This window comes from Lolium perenne, chromosome 2, assembly GCF_019359855.2.
Source record: "Lolium perenne isolate Kyuss_39 chromosome 2, Kyuss_2.0, whole genome shotgun sequence".
Lineage (NCBI taxonomy): Eukaryota > Viridiplantae > Streptophyta > Magnoliopsida > Poales > Poaceae > Lolium > Lolium perenne.
In genome coordinates this window covers 275,777,210-275,795,808 of record NC_067245.2, presented here as the reverse complement: position 1 = coordinate 275,795,808, position 18,599 = coordinate 275,777,210, and the positions used below count along the sequence as shown (strand labels likewise).

General features: G+C 48.7%; 2 protein-coding genes across 3 annotated transcripts; one reads left to right on the top strand and one right to left on the bottom strand.

Annotated features, from left to right (window-relative positions):
* Positions 1-1,385: 1,385 nt before the first annotated feature.
* Positions 1,386-4,661, top strand: LOC127336449 (ferric reduction oxidase 2-like). Of its 2 annotated transcripts, none has more exons than XM_051363256.2 (7): positions 1,386-1,714; positions 1,816-1,924; positions 2,044-2,214; positions 2,297-2,531; positions 2,616-2,943; positions 3,045-4,016; positions 4,105-4,661. In XM_051363256.2, the coding sequence occupies exons 1-7, from the start codon at positions 1,522-1,524 to the stop codon at positions 4,242-4,244; spliced, it is 2,148 nt and encodes a 715-aa protein (XP_051219216.1). In that variant the 5' UTR covers positions 1,386-1,521; the 3' UTR covers positions 4,245-4,661. The 2 variants fall into 2 exon arrangements, with proteins under 2 accessions (XP_051219216.1, XP_051219214.1); XM_051363254.2 differs by having other exon boundaries at positions 1,387-1,714; positions 2,029-2,214.
* An 8,061-nt stretch (positions 4,662-12,722) lies between these two features.
* LOC127336448 (uncharacterized) lies at positions 12,723-14,644 on the bottom strand. Its single transcript, XM_051363253.2, has 4 exons — positions 14,369-14,644; positions 13,605-13,701; positions 13,315-13,514; positions 12,723-13,231 (listed from the first exon to the last, which is right to left on the bottom strand). Exons 2-3 carry the CDS (start codon positions 13,672-13,674, stop codon positions 13,324-13,326), a joined length of 261 nt encoding a protein of 86 aa, XP_051219213.1. The 5' UTR covers positions 13,675-13,701; positions 14,369-14,644; the 3' UTR covers positions 12,723-13,231; positions 13,315-13,323.
* Between the last annotated feature and the right edge of the window lie 3,955 nt (positions 14,645-18,599).

Below are 18,599 nucleotides of genomic sequence, written 5' to 3'. Positions count from 1 at the left end.
TTTCGTGCCGTACAAGTTATAAACTGTCGGTAGACACGCTGGGCCTTTCCTATCTTGCTACACAATTCCTAATACAACTCTAGTTTCCTTATCGAGAATCTATGGGCTTCTGAGCCTTCAATACTTCGAGACATGAGCTTCCAGACAACCTCAAGTACTTTATTCAGCAGGCACTTCTGACATGCCTATGTCAATGGGCGACCAAGCTCGCTACACTCACTAGCCAACTTGACCCACATGCCATATTTTCATCTACCTCTAGTCTCTCTCTCAATCTCTCTCCCCTCGTAACCGCACGCACTCCACGCTCCAGGCTCCCTGTCACCTCCGCACGACCCCCTCCGCTATCACTCGGTTGCGCGCTCCCTCATCTTCTTTGCCTGCCTCGTCGACAACTAGCATGAGTGTCACTAGGCAGCTCGCCAGCATGTGTGTACGACATCATCACGTTGGGCGGGTTTTCAGGGGGGGGGGGGGGGGGGGGCAATCGGGCACATTCCCACATATGGAGGTACAGGCGAAGGGGGAATCAGGGTTGGCGCGTGACCTGGGCATCTTAGCTTGGTCCCTAGGACTGGTTGGTGGCACCATCGCGAAGGACGGACATGCGACATCTAGTCTTGGTTGCTGCAAGGACGACGGGTGACCACATGCATGCATCCCGTTGACCATGGATGACTCGACTTGTTGTCCTCGAGTGCTCAGTGCGAGCACATGGGATGGGGATCGATTCAAAATTGAACATAATAGGAAGAATTGGCGCAGAAGGTAAATATGACATGTGGATCCCACTATCAATGAGAGTAGCATGTAATCCCTCTCGGGATCATCATATTACCGTTGCGCCAAACAAGCCTAGGGTCCAAAGACCAGGATTGACAAGTTCAGAGAGTTAATTTTGGAATTCAAATCTAGGATTTTATTTAGCTTTTGTCTACAAGTTTAAGGTTTGTTTTGGATTTTTCTCCATGTCAAGCTGACCAAGGGAGGAAGAGAAAGACTCGGACGGGAGACACGACGCGACGCAAGTTGACAAGCTAGTATGGTCTATGGAGCCACTCCACTTGCGACAACAGTAGATTACAACTAGCACAGAAATGGTAATGATAATCTTTCTCTGCGTCTACGCGCAGGTGCTCCCGTCCCGTTGGATGAGAAACCGAAGGTGGGGTGTGAACCGAACGATGTGACGCTCTCTTTCGTGCCATATTGTCATATCTTTTCTGCATGCCGCACGATGCGTATAGGGCCGATCGATGAAGATGATGTGTAGAGCCACAAGGCGTGGAGCATCAAATAACGGGGGTCGGCATCAATGCATACGGCTCAATACAGGTGCCAAAAGTGGATTCCCTGCCATTATCTCCATTTTATATGACTATATCTCCCGATATGAATGAGCACTCCACGGATCTAGTATACCACTCGTGCGTACGCATCTGCCTACCTTGAAGAAGACAACAACAACAGCCTAGAGCATCTTACCGTATACGGTGGTGATTGACTGTGATCGAATTTCAGATGGAAGATACTCCTGCCAAAGGCAAGAAGCGCCCGCCCTCCGCCGCGGCGGCGGCGGCCCGGAGCGCCATGCTTCTCCTGGCCGCCGTCGTGCTCGTCGGGTGGCTCGTGGTGTGGGCGGTGTACCCAACCAGGACTTACAGCTCGACATGGGCGCCCAAGCTTGCCACGCTCACCGGCTTCGGGAAACAAGGTTTTATCTATCTTCTTCCTCTCGCCACTTGTATGCACTGCAACGTTGGCATCAGTTCTAGCGAGGTAACACTCTTCTGTTCATCATGCTTTTACTTGCAGCGATTAGGATGATGCTGTTCGTGTTCCCCGTATTGTTCGTCTACGTTGCTGCCTGCGTTTACCTGCATTTGCACAAGGACGGTGACCACGACACCCGGAGCCGGACCAGGCACGGTCAATATTTCTGGCTAAGAAACAATCTGATCAACGCAATCTAATAAGTACATATATAGCCACTGGGAATCGTGACAATCCCGATGATTGATTATGCAGGGTGGGGTTTAGCAGGAGAATGGCAGCCTGGAGGAGACCCCTGCTGGTGAGAGGCCCGCTGGGGATCGTCACACCCATCGAGCTCGCCTTCCTCCTAATGCTCCTCGCGCTCCTCGTCTGGTTCTACAGCGCCTACGTCACCGCCGAGTTCGCCAAGATCCGCATCAAGTTACCAGGCGAGAAACTGTAAGTGTATGCACAGCCGAAAATCTGATATCTGAACATAATAACTCCCTGAAAACTTAGTACGTACGCGCAACGTTCTCAGGTGGCAGGCGCGGCTGGAGAAAGCGGCGCGGCGGCTTGGCACCGCCGGGAGCTTGTGCGTCGCGCTCCTGTTCCTCCCTGTGGCGCGCGGCTCGGCTCTCCTGCCGCTCGTCGGCCTCACGTCGGAGGCCAGCGTCAAGTACCACGTCTGGCTGGGCAATCTCGCCATGGTCATCTTCACCGCTCATGGTCTCTGCTACATCTCTTTCTGGGCGTCGACCGATCAAATCGATGAGGTAGTTACACTTTTAAGATTCAGATAACTTGGGAGCTGGGACTGAACTTGGCACTCCGTGACCTGCACCTGTCGTATACAACAGATGCTGAAATGGGCGAAAACGAGGATGGCGAACGTCGCCGGGGAGCTGACGCTGCTGTGCGGCCTCGCGATGTGGGCGACGGCGCTGCCACGCGTCCGCCGCCGGATGTTCGAGCTCTTCTACTACGCGCACCACCTCTACGTTCCCTTCGTCCTGTTCTGCGCGCTTCACGTCGGCGTCACCGCTTTCTGCTTCGTCCTGCCCGGCGTCTTCGTCTTCGCGGTCGACCGGTGCCTCCGGTTCCTGCAGTCGCGCGCCCGCGTCCGTCTCGTCTCCGCCCGCCTCCTGCCGTCCCAGGCCGTCGAGCTCAACTTCGCCAAAAGCCCCTGTAAGCAACATACTACGTACATGCATGACGCCGTGACACGAGGAAGGCACAAAGGACAATTAACTTGACTGACACTGCCGCCTGCCGTGATACGTGTGCAGGTCTGAAGTACAGTCCCACGAGCACGCTCTTCGTCAACGTGCCGAGCGTCTCGCGGCTCCAGTGGCACCCGTTCACGGTGACGTCGAGCAGCAGCCTCGAGCCCGACACGCTAAGCGTCGTCGTCACGAGCAGAGGATCCTGGACGCATAAGGTCTACGAGACGGTGTCGTCTCTGCCCCCGTCGGGCGGCCACCTCGGCGTCTCCGTCGAGGGGCCGTACAGCGCGGCCGATGCGTCCACGCGCTTCCTGGGGTACGACTCCCTGGTGATGGTCAGCGGCGGCAGCGGCATCACGCCGTTCATCTCCGTCATCCGCGAGCTCGTTCACCAGAGCGGCGCGGCGGAAACCGTGCAGGCGCCGAGGCTTCTCCTTGTCTGCGTCTTCAAGACGTCGGCCGAGCTGGACATGCTGGACCTCCTCGTCCCTATCTCCGGCGGCTTGTCGGCCATTTCCCGCCTCGACCTGCGCATCGAGGCCTTCGTCACGAGGGAAAGCGAGCCCTCCGCTGCGCGCAAGCAGCCCGGTCGAGAGATCTGGTTCAAGCCGTGGCCGTCGGACGTCCCCGTCGCTCCGGTGCTCGGCTCCAGCGGCTGGCTCTGTCTCGGCGCCGTCGTGGCATCTTCTTTTGCCGTCTTCCTCGTGCTCGTTGCTGCGCTGCAGCGGTTCTACATCTACACCGTTGACGGCGACACCAACCACGTGTACCCGTGGGCGGCGAGAACAATGCTGAACCTGCTGTTCCTCGGCGTCAGCGTCGCCGGCGTGACCGGTGCTGCGTTCCTGTGGAATAATCGGGGGAGCGCCGACGAGGAGATGAAGGTAAAGAGCGTGGACGGGCCGACGCCAGGGATGTCGCCGGTGGCGTTGTTCCATTGGGCTGGCGGCGTGGAGAGGGAGCTGGAGAGTTTGCCCGCGCAGCCTCTTCTGCAGGCTACAAACGTGCACTTCGGCCACCGTCCGGATCTCAAACGTAAGCTTTACGGTGCATATACGTACATTTGGTCTGGTTTTTGTTTAGCTCTCTGCTGAGTTCAAATGGTCGAATTGGATTTGTGCAGGGATGTTGCTGGGGATTGAGGGCGAAAATGTTGGGGTGATGGCGAGCGGTCCGCAAGGGATGCTTGAGGAGGTCGCCACTATCTGCTCGTCTGGTCCACCAAGCAATCTGCATTTCCAGTGCATAAGCTTCACTTGGTGAATAACGCAAAACTAGTCTGCGCAATGATGCAATAACAACTTGCTACGGACACGATGCTCCCGTTTGAACAGTAAACCCCCCAAAAAAACAAATAAAAATTAAAAAATAAAAATTCTAAAAAACAATGTACAATAAACATGAGCAGTGTTCTAACTACATGCCAAAATTCTCCAAGAGAAAATATATGTTGTGGTCCGTGCAAAAAGGGAAAAACTGATGGTTGTAAGCAACAAATTTGAATCCTCTAGGAACACCTTTTTTCGGATTTGTTGGAAATCAGGCGCCTGATACTTAATAAGTTTAAGTCATGCGCTTGGAGATTAGTATTTGTGCTTGTAGATTCGTGCTCCGACTTGGGCTTTTTTTGTGTGTTTGTGTTATTGTTGGTCCGGTGCGTCAATGGGCTGAACTTGTTTTTGCGGGCCTCTTTGTTGTGGGATGTTCCTATCATGGGCCGTGTCCGCTTGATTTGCATATTGCCTTTCCATTCTAGCGAGTGATATTTAGTTTTTTTTGTTTGTTTTGCCTTTTTGTGCTTCATTGTAGTTCATTGAAGATAAAGTAGTGATACATGTCCGAGTAGAAGTACTTGTGTCATGTCTATTCGTATGTGAACCTATAGGGTCACACACTTAAGGGGCTAGAAGTCTAATTCAGATTGGATCGGCATTATACCAGGCTTAGGGTACTATAATGGGACACAAGTGTCGAAGCCCACATTGACGCCTATATAACAAAGGGTGGGGCGAGCTGATTAGGATTGATGAGGCGGTGGTGAGCGCGTTGGGACAAGATCTGGATTATCTGGAGGGTAGGCAGGGGAGAGCAGGCGGGGACATGGGGAAATGGTGGGAGGAACGCCCACCGGTGACGCATGGAGCGTGGCGTCGAGCTAGTGCGGGGTGGTGCGCTCCTTCGCGGGGGCGAGTCGGTGCAAATCTTGAGACAACGGCGAGGGGACTCCCTGACGGCGCGTCATAGGAAAAAGATGGAGTTGAGAGCATCAGACTCTAAATATGGGGCGGGTCGAGTCGGCCCGCACCAAACTTGATGTTCAACCAGACGCTAGGCGTGGCACACCATCGTTTGGTGCGCCGCAGTGCGGCACACATGCAATTGCCATGGCGCACTGAAAAACTAATTATATTGAAGTCGGTAATAGTAATTATATTACTAGCTATACAATTAAAATCTAATACTAGTACGGTGCTACCAATTTTTAGGACTCTTCTTCTTCTCCTTCTTCCCCTTCTTCTCCTCCTTCTTCTCCTTCTCTTCCTCTTTCTCCTCCTCCTCCTCCTCCTCCTCCTTTTTCTTCTCCTTCTTCTTCTTCTGCTCCTTCTCCTTCTTCAATGGTGCTAAAGAGGGAGTCTTTTGTGCCGATTGGTTTGCACCGGTTGCACAACCGGTGCAAAAGCCAGTTACGAACCGGTGATATAGGTCTGTTCTCTACTAGTAACCAGAAACTCATGTGCAACCAAAAAATTATTGTTCACCATTTTTTCAAAGGGTAGCTGTTAGTGAACAAATATGATTACTAATTTACTATGCATAGTAGTTAGCAAAGTCTGGAATTATCAAAGGGAGTCCATTAACACGTTGTTCTCTATCTAAATTTATCTTCATGTTTATTTTTAAATGAGTGTAGTCCAAATGAGTCTTTTGAAAAATGCTCAGTATGCCATTATAATTGTGGTCTTATCTGCAAAATAGTTCACACCAAGTTATTCTACTAGACAAAAACTGCATTGTAAGTTTGTAACACGTCAATTAATTAGCACAAGATGATCAAATATTCAAAACCAAAGGACCAATAGGTTTGAAGCATTCACAACATTGACAAATCATCCACAACATAGTAGCACAACCAGAAAATAATACACAACCACAGGGATAGCGACATTTTGATCTCATGATAAGTATTCAACCATAGTTAGCAAACGAACTTGCTACTTCGCCGGCACAGAATCCAGTGGGGCTCCATTCTGATCAGAAACTGCCTCAGGCTCCACCTCCCTCTTGTAGACCTCTATGTTGGCATACTCCACAAGAAATCTGTCCAGGCCTATCTGCATGGCCCCTGACTGGTGCAGCTCCTTTAACAGAATCATCTTATTCCGCTCCTCGTCCGTCATTGCAACAGGGGGCGGCGCGTCTTCTTCTCTGCACGATACCAAAATCATAGAGGACAAGACAGTGAAACTGCGTTTCCAAGGTGATCGAAAAGTAATAGGGAGTAGTTTGAAGGGTTCGAGGGTGAACCTGCAGGTTGGACGAGGTCCGCGGGAGCGATGGTCGGCGCGAGGCGGGCGAGCGGCTTCTCCTTCTCCTCATCCTCCTCCTGCGCAGAGATTTAGAGAGATGGTGAGACAAAGGCAAAGTAAACCCTAGATTTTTTTTGGCGGCGATTGTGGTGGGGCATGACGAAGGAGTGGTCCTGCTATCTCGGGAAGGAGGGGGGGTCGAAGGAGAACCTGGATCGATGATCATTGCCGCGGGGGTAGGGGCAGTAGCCATGAGGCAACAGCGTGCGTCGTGCGAATTGCGGCGAGGAGGAGAAGGTGAACGATGGAATGGGGAATTGAGGGGAAAATGCTCGGTATAGCCAGGTGTGATCATGTACGGGGAATTTTATTATTCGCCTCACTTTACTTGTACCTCTATGATTTTCCCTTATTTACTCTAAACTTAACTTTTTGCCACTCTTTTGTTTGCTAATTTATAATTTGCCCTGACAAGCTGGGCTCACTTTGTTATGACCAAAACATCCTCGGTACCTGTTTTACATGGATCGAGTGAGGAGAGCACCCATTCTTTCGGTTAGCTTGCTCCTGTACCTTCACATCCTGAGAAGAGGACCGAACCATGCCGGCAGCCAACCCAACCCACTGGGGATGAGTTTTTCGCATGGAGGATCCCAAACAGGAGGCGTTGGAGGCGGCGTCCACGAAGGATCTGGAGACCAGGAGGAGGATGGCGGGGCAACGTCTCCGGTGACAGTGTCGGAGGCTACCGGAACGGAACAAAGGCCAACGACGGGGGAGGCGCTAGAACGAGAGCAGTGGGGTCACGCGGCAGCGTCGACGACGTCCCCAAAGAGGCGGGGCAAGGTGGTCGCGCGGCTTGGCGACGCGAGGTCACGTCCTGGTGGCGCGCTGAGATGTGGTGGCGGGCGTGGCGACGGGGTCACATCCTGGTGGCACGCGGAGATGCGGTGGCGTGCGTGGCGGCGGGGTTACACCCTGGTGGCACGGGGATGCCAGATGGCATGCAGACGGAGGCGGCTAGGAGGGTCGGAGGAAGGCAACGCATGGAGCGCAAGTGTTGGGTGGGGGACACTTAGAAAGGGGTAGTTTTGTCTTGAAGTCTTTTGTTAAATCTTCAAAAATAAAGAAAATAACTCAAAAGGGTAAATCACAAGTTGGCAAAGAAAAGAGTGGCAAAAAAAATGAGGTCAAAGAAAATAAATAAGGGCAAATCATAGAGGTGCTAAGTAAAGTGGGGCAAATAATAAAATTTCCCATCCTATACACGGGGTGTGCCGTGTGAAGCGGCGTCGAACGGTTCCACCACTGTGTACCCTTTCAGATTGATGGGATCGGCCCAACTAATTTTTTTCATGAACCGAGGCAACCGACAGAACATCTAGAAACTTCTACGAACTATTAAAGGTCCATTCACAAAAGGTCTATCATGCAATATGATAGAAAATGTATTGAGAGAGATGGGTTTGAGACCTACACAACTACACTATAATCTGTTCGTATTGGTAACCTACTCTAAGTGATCGGAGATCCTCTAAATTAAAGTTGGGAGACAAATTGTTGGTCAGCTAGGAAGAGAGTATCCCTACATTGAATTTACCTCTCCGTGAAGATTTAATACTCTCCTAATTTGCATGGTACTTTGATATTTATTTTATTGTGTTCTAAGTGGCTTCTTTAAGAAAAGATGGTTGATAACCCACAAGTATAGGGGATCGCGGCAGTCTTCGAGGGAAGTAAAACCCAAATTTATTGATTCGACACAAGGGGAGGTAAATAATACTTATAAGCCTTAACAACTGAGTTGTCAATTCAGCTGCACCTGGAAAAGCACTAGTAACAGGGGTGATGTGAAAGCAGCAGTAATATGAGAGCAATAGTAATAGTAACACAGCAGCAGTAATAGTAATATGAGAGCAATGGCACCAGAAAATAGTTGATACTACTTCCAATGTCATGTAGAACGAGTATATGATGATGAGATATGGACCGGGGTTCCCAGCTATCTACACTAGTGGTAACTCTAATAACAAGTGTTGGGTGAACAAATTACAGTTGGGCAATTGATAGGATTGAAATAGCATTAAGACAGAACATCAAGATCATTAATCGTGTAGGCATGTTTCCCATATATAGTCATACGTGCTCGCAATGAGAAACTTGTACAACATCTTTTGTCCTACCAGCCGGTGGCAGCCGGGCCTCTAGGGAATCTACTGGATATTAAGGCACTCCTTTTAATAGAGCACCGGAGCAAAGCATTAACACTCCGTGAAAACATGTGATCCTCATATCTAAGCCTTCCCCTCCAGTTGTCCCAATTTCTGTCACTTTGGGGCCTTTGGTTCCGGACATAGACATGTGCATACAACTTGTAGATAAAATCTAGAGCTTAAATCTAAGATCATGCCACTCGGGCCCTAGTGACAAGCATTAAACATAACAAGATTGCAGCAACAATAACTTCACAAACTTTATAGATAGACTAATCATAATGTAACAATCCATCGGATCCCAACAAACACAACACCGATTACATCAGATGAATCTCAATCATGTAAGGCAGCTCATGAGATCATTGCATTGAAGTACATGGGGGAGAGAATACCAACTAGCTACAGCTAGAACCCGTAGTCCATGGGGGAACTACTCACGGAGCATGATGGAGGCGGTGGCGTCGATGGAGATGGCTTCCGGGGGCACTTCCCCGTCCCGGCAGGGTGCCGGAACAGAGACTTCTGTCCCCCGAATTGGAGTTTCGCGATGGTGGCGGCGCCCATGGAGTCTTTCTGGAGTTTCGTCTATCGGTATCGCGTTTTTAGGTCGAAAGGGCTTATATAGGCGAAGATGCGGCGCAGGAGGGGCACCAGGGCGCCCTCCCCATAGGCCGGCGCGGCCAGGGGCCTGCCCGCGCGGCCCTATGGTGTGGGGCCCCTGGGCCTCCCCTCCGGGTCTCCTTCGGTGTCCTGGTCTGTCTCGGTGAATTATGATGTGTGGTCTTCGTTTCGTCAAATTCCGAGAATATTGACCGAACAGCCTTTCTGGAACAAAAAAACAACAGAAAACAGCAACTGGCCCTTCGGCATCTTGTTAATATGTTAGTTCCATAAAATGCATAAAAATATTATAAAGTGCAAGCAAAACATGTAAGTATTGTCATAAAACAAGCATGGAACATCAGAAATTATAGGTACGTTGGAGACGTATCAATGGTGTCCCATAGAATATCTTCTGAAGAACACATCTATATGAGCCAGATTGTTAAACTTTGCAATCTGTGAGAGTTGAGTGCTCTCTAATAAACTCATGAAAGACCGTGAAATGTGACATATAAGATCCATACCGCAAGAAAACCTCATGACAGCCTTGTACCGGTCTAGGTTTTGTGTGAAGCTAGTGCGCAGAAAACATTTAGTTTAAGGCATAGTCCGCTATTCAAGTTGCAAACTAGTGTATTATAAAGTTCTTAGTGGAAGTTCAAGTTAACAGTATCCACATGCACCGGTATATAAACAATGTTCTAGAATAATGGTTTTTAATGTACCAATAAGACTTTGTGGAGGATTGTTAGAATTTGACCTTGTACCTTAGCCCATATCCCAAGAAAAATTCTAAAATTCTCTTTGGCCCATTCATATATGGTAAGAAGAGGGACTAAGTTAGTCTCACATTACTAGTTGAGAGAAATGTGGAGTGGTTTATAAGGAGGCAGTTCTACGGAAATAGCTAACGGAACCCGGGTACGCGAAAGTGCAGCCAATCCGAAAGCAACATCTGTCTAATGCATGTGTATTTCCTGGCACGTATATGAGGTATGTGGTGTGTATTTCTCTGCTCACTGGCGCGTGACATTGATTAGCATTAAATTCCCTGCCGCTCCTTCCCATCTCTTCTTCCTCGCCATCCACAACCTCTGCCGCATCCTTTCTTCCTCCTCGTCTCTAGCACGGCCACTGGACAAATCCAGAACCTCCTGGTATCGGCGCCAGCGCGGTCGAGTTCATGAGAGCAGGCGCCCTCCAGAGCCCGGAACGCACACTCGAAGAGCTCGAGGGGGCACCTCCGAATCCTCGTTGGAGTACAGCTCCATGAACCACGCGAGCTACGCGAGCGCCTCCACCTTCCGCAGCCACCTCTCGAGCCCCACGTCGACCACTCTCCGGCTGAGAAGGAGCTCCTTCTTGATCTCCTCTGTCTTGGAGCCCGCGGTGGCGCCCATCGTCGCCTCCAAGAACTGGGCGGCGAACTGGCCAAGAACAGCCGCCCCCACCTCCGCGCACTCCTCCGCGCGCGCCATGTCGGAGGAGGGCGAGGACCAGGCCCTGCCCAAGCGCCGCGCGCCACGCCGCCGCCGGACCAAGTGCTCGACAACGTCCTCGAGACCGCGCTCCACTTCCTAGCCACCCCGCGCGACTGGAGCGCCACCTCCCTCGTCTGCCGTTCCTGGCACCGCGCCGAGTCCACCACCCACGTCTGCCTCTCCGTCCGCAACATCCTCGCCGCCTCCCTCAAGCGCATCACCGTCACGGACGACCACCTCGTCCTGCACAAGGAACCTGGCCCTGCTCGCTGAACTGTGGCGCCGGATACTGCAGCCGCTGGGGGACTACAGGTTCGGCAAGCACATCGTGTGGGAGGGCGGCGTGGGGCTCTTCATGGTCTCCGGGGCGGTCCTGCTGGCGCTCGCGCTCGCCGGCTCCGGGGATTCCAGCTGCGGTCGCCGTTCCACAGGTGCTGCGGTCACGTGCTTGATTTCCTCTTTCTTTTTTGTTCCTCTCGATTGTGTTGGATTTGTACAGATTCCCCTTGATCTCATTCCAATCGAGTTATTTTTTTCTTCTGATCCAAATGGTCATGCTGTAACAAAAGTATGTGTATCTTCTTTTTCTGATCAATGGTCCTTTAATAATGTTAACAGTCTATTTTTCCATCATTAATTAATTGGAAGAACTGCTAATTGATATTTCCATATTTCAAGAAGAATGTTTCATAAATATGTTTGTAACACAAAACTATTAGTACAAAATGTCAATTTTAGATTAGTACAAAATGGCATCTTTTTAAATTTAACATTTTATCTTGATGTTTTTAATATTCTTATGAGATAAAAGTTTATCTTACAAATCGAAATTGCTTCTAAATGGAGTAATCCGATGATTTTTAATCCTAATGAAAATTATCTGTCAGCAATGCCACACCTGCACAAAATGTCTACTTTGGATTAGTACAAAATGGCATCATTTTTACATCTTCATTTTGTAACAATCTTTGAAAAATCTACAAATAGGTCTCAAATAGTAATGCACAAATCTGAATCCTTCCGAGAAACTCTAAAATCAAGTTCTTGTCATGCTAATTGATACATTTGATATCACTAATTACTAATTGGTCTCAGTTTGACTATTCAAAGTTACAATTAGTCTGTTAAGCGTTCTCTCAATATTGTGGCATGGTACAGCATATCCTGCACCATGAGAGTAAATGTCATTAACTGCTCGCCCAGTATCGTACGCGCAGGCCCGTGTATAACGCTGAGTATGCGACAGGCGGAAATGAAAGTCAGGGGCGTATTCACCAGGCGCTATATTAGCTCCTAATCTCGCGGCACCAACAGACGACGGTGATAACGACCTCGCGCGTTGCCATGTCCCAATCGTCCGGGTCGGACAGTTCTAGCCTTATAAGTGAGTGAGAAGAGAGAGAGAGCCCCCACACACTCCTCCTCCTCGCCGCTCGCCCCGCCCTCCACACCACACCTTTGCACGACGCATCGCGGGTTACGAAAATCTCGCAGAACCAAGCATGCATTTTTGTTGTTCCAAAAAAATTATCGGGTGATTAATTACGAGTCATTAACGAATGCATTAATGCAGCCGTTTTGTTCCAGTTTTTCTGGATCTTGCCTGCCTACTCAGATGTGGGCTGCCCTCCACGACCTTCCGGAGAGATAAACCCGAACACTAGATAAACCCGAACGCAAACTCTAGCCGCCTATACGAGACACATATGAGAACGCCTCTTTGCAGAACCCTCATCCTGTCCTTCGGCGGGGGGCAATAGTCCTCTGAAATCCTCCCTCTTGTAGACCTATTCAAAATACTCCATGTGTTTCATGAAACTTCATTTATATACACAATTTGGCTAAAATAGCCTACCAAAAGTCTTACATTCGGGACCCATGTACTTGCATAGAAAGTTAGAAACACTACGACGATGAAGACAACAACTTGCAAATGCCAATTTATATACTTTGCTTTCAGCAGTCAGCACTTACATGCTATAATTCCGAATCCCAATACCATAGAGAGAATCCGACTACATAATCGGATGAACAAGATCCTGAAAATCTCCATCTGACTGGATCAGGCATTCAGGCTATTTAGGAATCTGTTTCCTTCCGTATTGCCGTCGTACCATTCGCACATGAGCAAGATGGAAACCTGTATGAGGCAGACCGCGACGAAGAGGACCAGTAACCCGAGAACGAGCACGTCAATACACAACAGAGCCGACCCCAGGTAGGAGTCGTGGAACTGAGAACTCAAAATTCTGAAAAGTTACTACACTTTACTACTACAACATTCTTCAGACTTCAGATTGCCTACTAAGCTACTACATACAGTACTAGACTACTACAGAGGAGTAACATCACCACAGCTTCGCAATATGTACAAGGCTTGCCTCTGGAAAGTTACCAACTCAAAGATCAGCCATGGTAGCTCCCTGAACAAAATTTGTGAATTTTGTATTACTACGACATTACAGGGAAACATAGAGATAAGCACATAGGCAACATCTTCAGGTACCTGGCTGACTCATTTGCTGTCTTCATCACTAGATGAAGTTTGAAAGAGCGAGAGCGCGATCAGGGGGCCTAGAACGGGTGGCATGGGAGGTGGTCGGCTAAAAGCAACGAGGGGCTCGGCGTTTTCATCTTTTGTGAGGGCCGACTTAGTAGACCTGATCTCCTTCTCATGCTTCTGGGGAGTAGTAATCGTCATCAGCCCTATTGAAGTTGAACACAACTAAAATTAGCCACTGAACTACTTCTTGAGAAACCATTGAGCAAACTGAGAATACATATATCTTGACATACTTGGCAGTCCATTGACAGGCTTGATCTGTCTGGCTGCAGTTTCCACAAGAGATTTCGCACTTGCCCCCATGGAATCGATGTGCTAGCTGCCTGCAATCTTTACTCAAACAACAGATTCACCAGAATAAGCATGCACCAGTTATATGTTTGGCATCCACAAATATATACCATGAAGTTCACGGAGCTTGAATATACTACAATTAATTAATTAAATGATTCTCAAGTGCCAACATATATCTGAAACCATACAGCAAGAGGCATGCAGAAAACGCAGATAGAATTGATTAGAAATTCAGAATGTTTACCTCAAAAAAAAAAAATCAGAATGCAGCAAGAAACGAGGAGAAATTTTTGTTCGCGCGAAGAACGATTTTGTGTTGGCTTTCACAAAACGATACCATGGATCCGATCTTCGCATCAATTGACCTATGAATTAGCAAGCATATCCAAGGACATGATAACTTGATTGCCACACACATACAAATCATGTCCACGGGTCGGCTCTAGAGAAGATGAAGAAGAAATTCGAACACACCATATCCATATGTCTTCCTAAATTTACCGGTATCTCATTTCCATGGGAGGAAACCGCACATATGCATATCGTTTCCTCAAGAACAAGCAAGCATATTAAAAATATAAGACAGATTGGAGGTAACGATATCCATGCATGTGGGATGCAAACAATACAGGATTATCTAGGAGAGCACGATAGGGGAAACCGCAAACTGCGACACAAATCGCCAAGCACCAATAAGCCCTACCTTGATTTCTCAGCGGAGGATCGATTGAGTTTGAGCGCCGAATGATGGCGTGTCCTTGATTTGGTTATGACGGTCTCTCAGGTTGTGGAGGATGGGCGAAACGTCAGGAACTTTCTGGGAGCTGGCAGGATACCAGAATCATCCATTCCCTCGAAGAGCATATGGGCTTACACTTGCGTCCGAACGAGCTGGAGGTCAGGGTACGGAGGGCCGAATCTGAACGAGGTCCATCTAGGCCGGTGAACTCAAGAAGTCATAATGGGCCTGTTACCCGCTTCCGATCGAAGGTTTCATGGTCTCCTCGTCAGCCCTCTTCTGATTCTTATTATAACAAAAAAATATCACTTTTTTCTATGAAAAAAAACTTGCGAGAACGGCGACTCGGCGAGTATATGCGAGAGTACAGTGTACGAGACCTGGTCGCACTAGGCTGCTAACTTCGTTCATCACGTCGAGCAGCCGCCTACCTACGGTCAACAGACAACAGTCTGTTTCCAGATTGGCATTGGACTGAGCTAGCCAGCCGACTTTCGGCCAGCAAATGCGCACCGAGGAGCAGCCACTTAAAATATCTAGTCCTCGTCAGTACCGAGGAGCAGCCACTTAAAATATCTAGTCCTCGTCAGTGTACATGTCAACACTGTTATACTGTAATCTAAATTCATATACTAAAGGGTGGCTAACTCTGACGAGCGGAGCGAGACCAGTCGCCACGCCCCGCGGTACGGATCGTTGCCACCGCCTATGTATATACATATTATAAGCCGTCAGCTAGGATTTATCAGATTATAAGATAAACCATGGTGTTTGTAAACACTACCCGATATAGTGAAGTATTTGTTGACTAGCGTCCGTGATTTTTCCTCTTCTGTGTTGGAAGGGGTTTTCTTTTATCGCTCTTCGTTATTTGCTTGTCGCGTTTTTAACAGACACACATCTTCCTATTTCACAGTATATGGTTCTTAGCACGGTATGATAAGCATGGTGTCACATCATCAAATAGCTGCAACATATATCTTGACATACCTTTTTGCTGCTTCTCGGGCAACAACCTTGGTGCCCTAAAATAGTGTCGGTGTACCACTATTATTGCGCGCCGGAATTAACTCTCGCCCAGGTCCGGGCCAGATATTGCTACCACGGATGTACCACTATACTGGTGCGCCAGCGGTAAGTGTAGTCAGAACCTCCACCATCGGTGGATAACCTTTTTAGTTTAAAATAAAATAATAGAAATTCAAATTTTAAAATTCTTTGAGATGTTCATATGTTATGTAACCTAGTTGTTAGGAAACATAAGAACCATGAATTTGATATATTTTATAAAATGACGCCATGTTTCGGTAAAACATTCAACGTCAGATGAACAGAAACAGTTACATCCAAATTCAACTTCCTACTGATGTTTATCGAACTTTTAGATTCCTCAAAATCAAAAGTAGAGTTTTCTGAGGTTTTAGAATTCGATGCAAAAAGAACCTCACCCTAATCTGAAAACCATACCATGGCTCTTCTCTCTCTATCTTTGGTCACTTTCTTCTCATCATCTTCCCATTATGCACCATCTTCCCCTTCTCCACCTTCTTTCTTTTCCTCATCTTTCCCTTCTCCACCCGCTTCTTCCCACTCCTCCTTCCTCTCCCTCCCTCCGGCGCCCATTCTCTCCCTTCCTCTGACGCCCTTCCTGTACCTTCCTCCGGCAACCACCTCCGAGATGGATGCCTCTGGTGAACTCAAGCTACTGCCTCTGGTGCCCTTCCTCTACCTCCTTCTAGCAAGCTACTTCCTCTGGTGAACACCTCCTATCGCTCCCTCCATCCGAAGACCACCTCCTCTCCCTTCCTCTTGCGATATGCCCACTACCACGGCGACGACCAGATCTAGATATCAATTGAGGTTTTTTTAGTTCTGAAAAAGAATATCGTCGGTGTGCCAGCCTGGTGCGCCAGCGATATGCTACTACCATTGGCGTGTTACCACATGAGCGCACGAGTGCGTTGTCGATAATCTATTTTGGTCCACCAGCGGTAGTCCTTTTCCTAGTAGTGTTAAGCTCTTGCAGGATGATAGGAGCCCGGAAGATTAGGATTCACAATTAAGCTCTTACCACATTCATCAAGGAATCACGTTGACGTGGGGTAACCACGACAATGCCCATACGTGATGGACTTGGGTTTTGGAGAAGAAGCGTAAGCGTGGTTTTGACGGCGTACAAGCACACCACACATGAGACAAAATGAGGTTTTACCCAGCTTCAGGCCTCCGATGTAGAAATTCTACGTGTTGCTTGTCTGCTTGTAGTATGATGATGATTACACGGAGTCGCCAATGAGGTGAAAGTGGTGTTGATATAGCGTAACTAGGGTTTGGCGTTTGCGTACCTCTCTCTTGTCTTACCCTTGCCCGTTGGCCCCTCCTGGCTTTAATAAAAAAGTTAGGTCCTAGGTTACCGAGTCGAGGTAGGTTACAATGATTAGAACTTTCCTTTACGAGCTTAGTCCTTATTGTACACGTTGAGTCAATGGGCCTTTAGATGCCTCATGCAGCCCAACTCCATCTTGATGAAGGGACCTTTGTGGGCCTTTGCTTAAGCTACACCAAGTATACCAATAGAAGGGACCCATTTAGGTGTAGCCTAGCGCCACTGCCATCCACCCACTGTTGAGCACATCACCTGCCGCGGTGCGTGGTAGACCCCATTTGTAAAGGAGTTGGGGCTCCCGAACGCGGTGCAGAATGGAGGTCGGCCCATGTGGGGCAGAGCCGACGGAAAAAGGAAGGAAATGCAACATCTCTAGTGGTCTTCTCCCATCCATCTCACGGATTTATCTGTTGTTGGCCGCCCTTGATCTAGACACCATTGAATTCCAACATCTTCCACCAGTGGTCTTCATGGATTGGCGCATGACACTCGTGTACCATTAGATCGGATGGGGTATGGTTGTGAGGGTCGGCAAACGTTAACACGTGCGACATCATGGGGACGTGACACAAAGATCCACTGTCCATCAACTCCATGGTGCACATCGGCATCAAAAAAATACGAAGTGATCTCCATTGTGTTGCGATAGGTGGGTAATGTCAAGGTGGATACCATTGCAAGGCCAAAAGCTTTTGATGTGGCTCAAGTCAAGTTCGCCTCTGCTAAGTAATGGCAGAGGGGGTGGTCTTGGATGCGATGAACATCATACTTTGCAGGTAGTCATGCGGCCATGGTTCCGTTGCGGGGCGTTGTTTCCATCAAAACTGCACGTCTGATGCTAGTGAGCTAGCTGATTGTTGATTTCCAGCTGCGGTCTTGATAAGTGGGGCCGGCAACATTGGGAAACTTCATTTAGTGGTGCTACTTAAGTACCACATCTCAATTTACAGGGAGAAAACCATTGATCTGGCCATCATTGGTTGTACCTGGCAATATCGATCGCTCTCTTTTAAAGGCATTGTGTGGAGGCTCGAATTTTCTCTGGGTGAAAGCCGAAGATTTGTTGACCGATGATGCTTATGCATTATTTTATTCTTGGAAGCATCACTTTTGTAGTTCCTCTTTGTAAACTTGGGTGTTGTTATCGGTGATGATTTGGCTCTCGCTGGAGCAAGTAGTTGGTCAATATGGCCGGTACTTTTTATTTCCTTTATATATTTTTAGCCGGATGCATCTTTAATTTCTTCACCAGTGACCAGTATTGACATTATGCTCGTGGGGAGAGGCTAGATGTAATTCTGATACTAATATATTCCCTCTCTGTCGGAAAGAATCAGGAATTCGTATGATGAAATTAAGCTCTTGCAGAACATCAGTATTCGTATGAGATCTGGTGCCGCGCTCGAAGCAATCGTACGTGGCGAAAGCGACGTAACTATTTTAGAAACGGTGTGGATGCAAACGGCTGACGCTGCACACACAACATTATTGATTTATAGAGCACTTCACACTGTATTTTGCCCACACAATCTAAGGAAACTCTAGTTTAGAGCCAGCGCGTGGCGGTGCGGTGCATTTGTATAAGCTTGCTCGCGGCGTGGGCGTCGACGTGTCGCCGTGCCGGGGTGCGCATGCGCACCGCGCTCATGCAATTGACGCACGCAGTGGCGCACGCATGAGCCGGACAGGCCCCTGGATTTTATAGTGCAGCGACGCAGAGTACGTACTCTACGTAGTGTTCGGTCGGTTTATCCGCAAGTGCTGCGCATGCGCGTGTGTACGTGTCTCCCGCTCAGTTGTTCTCACCGT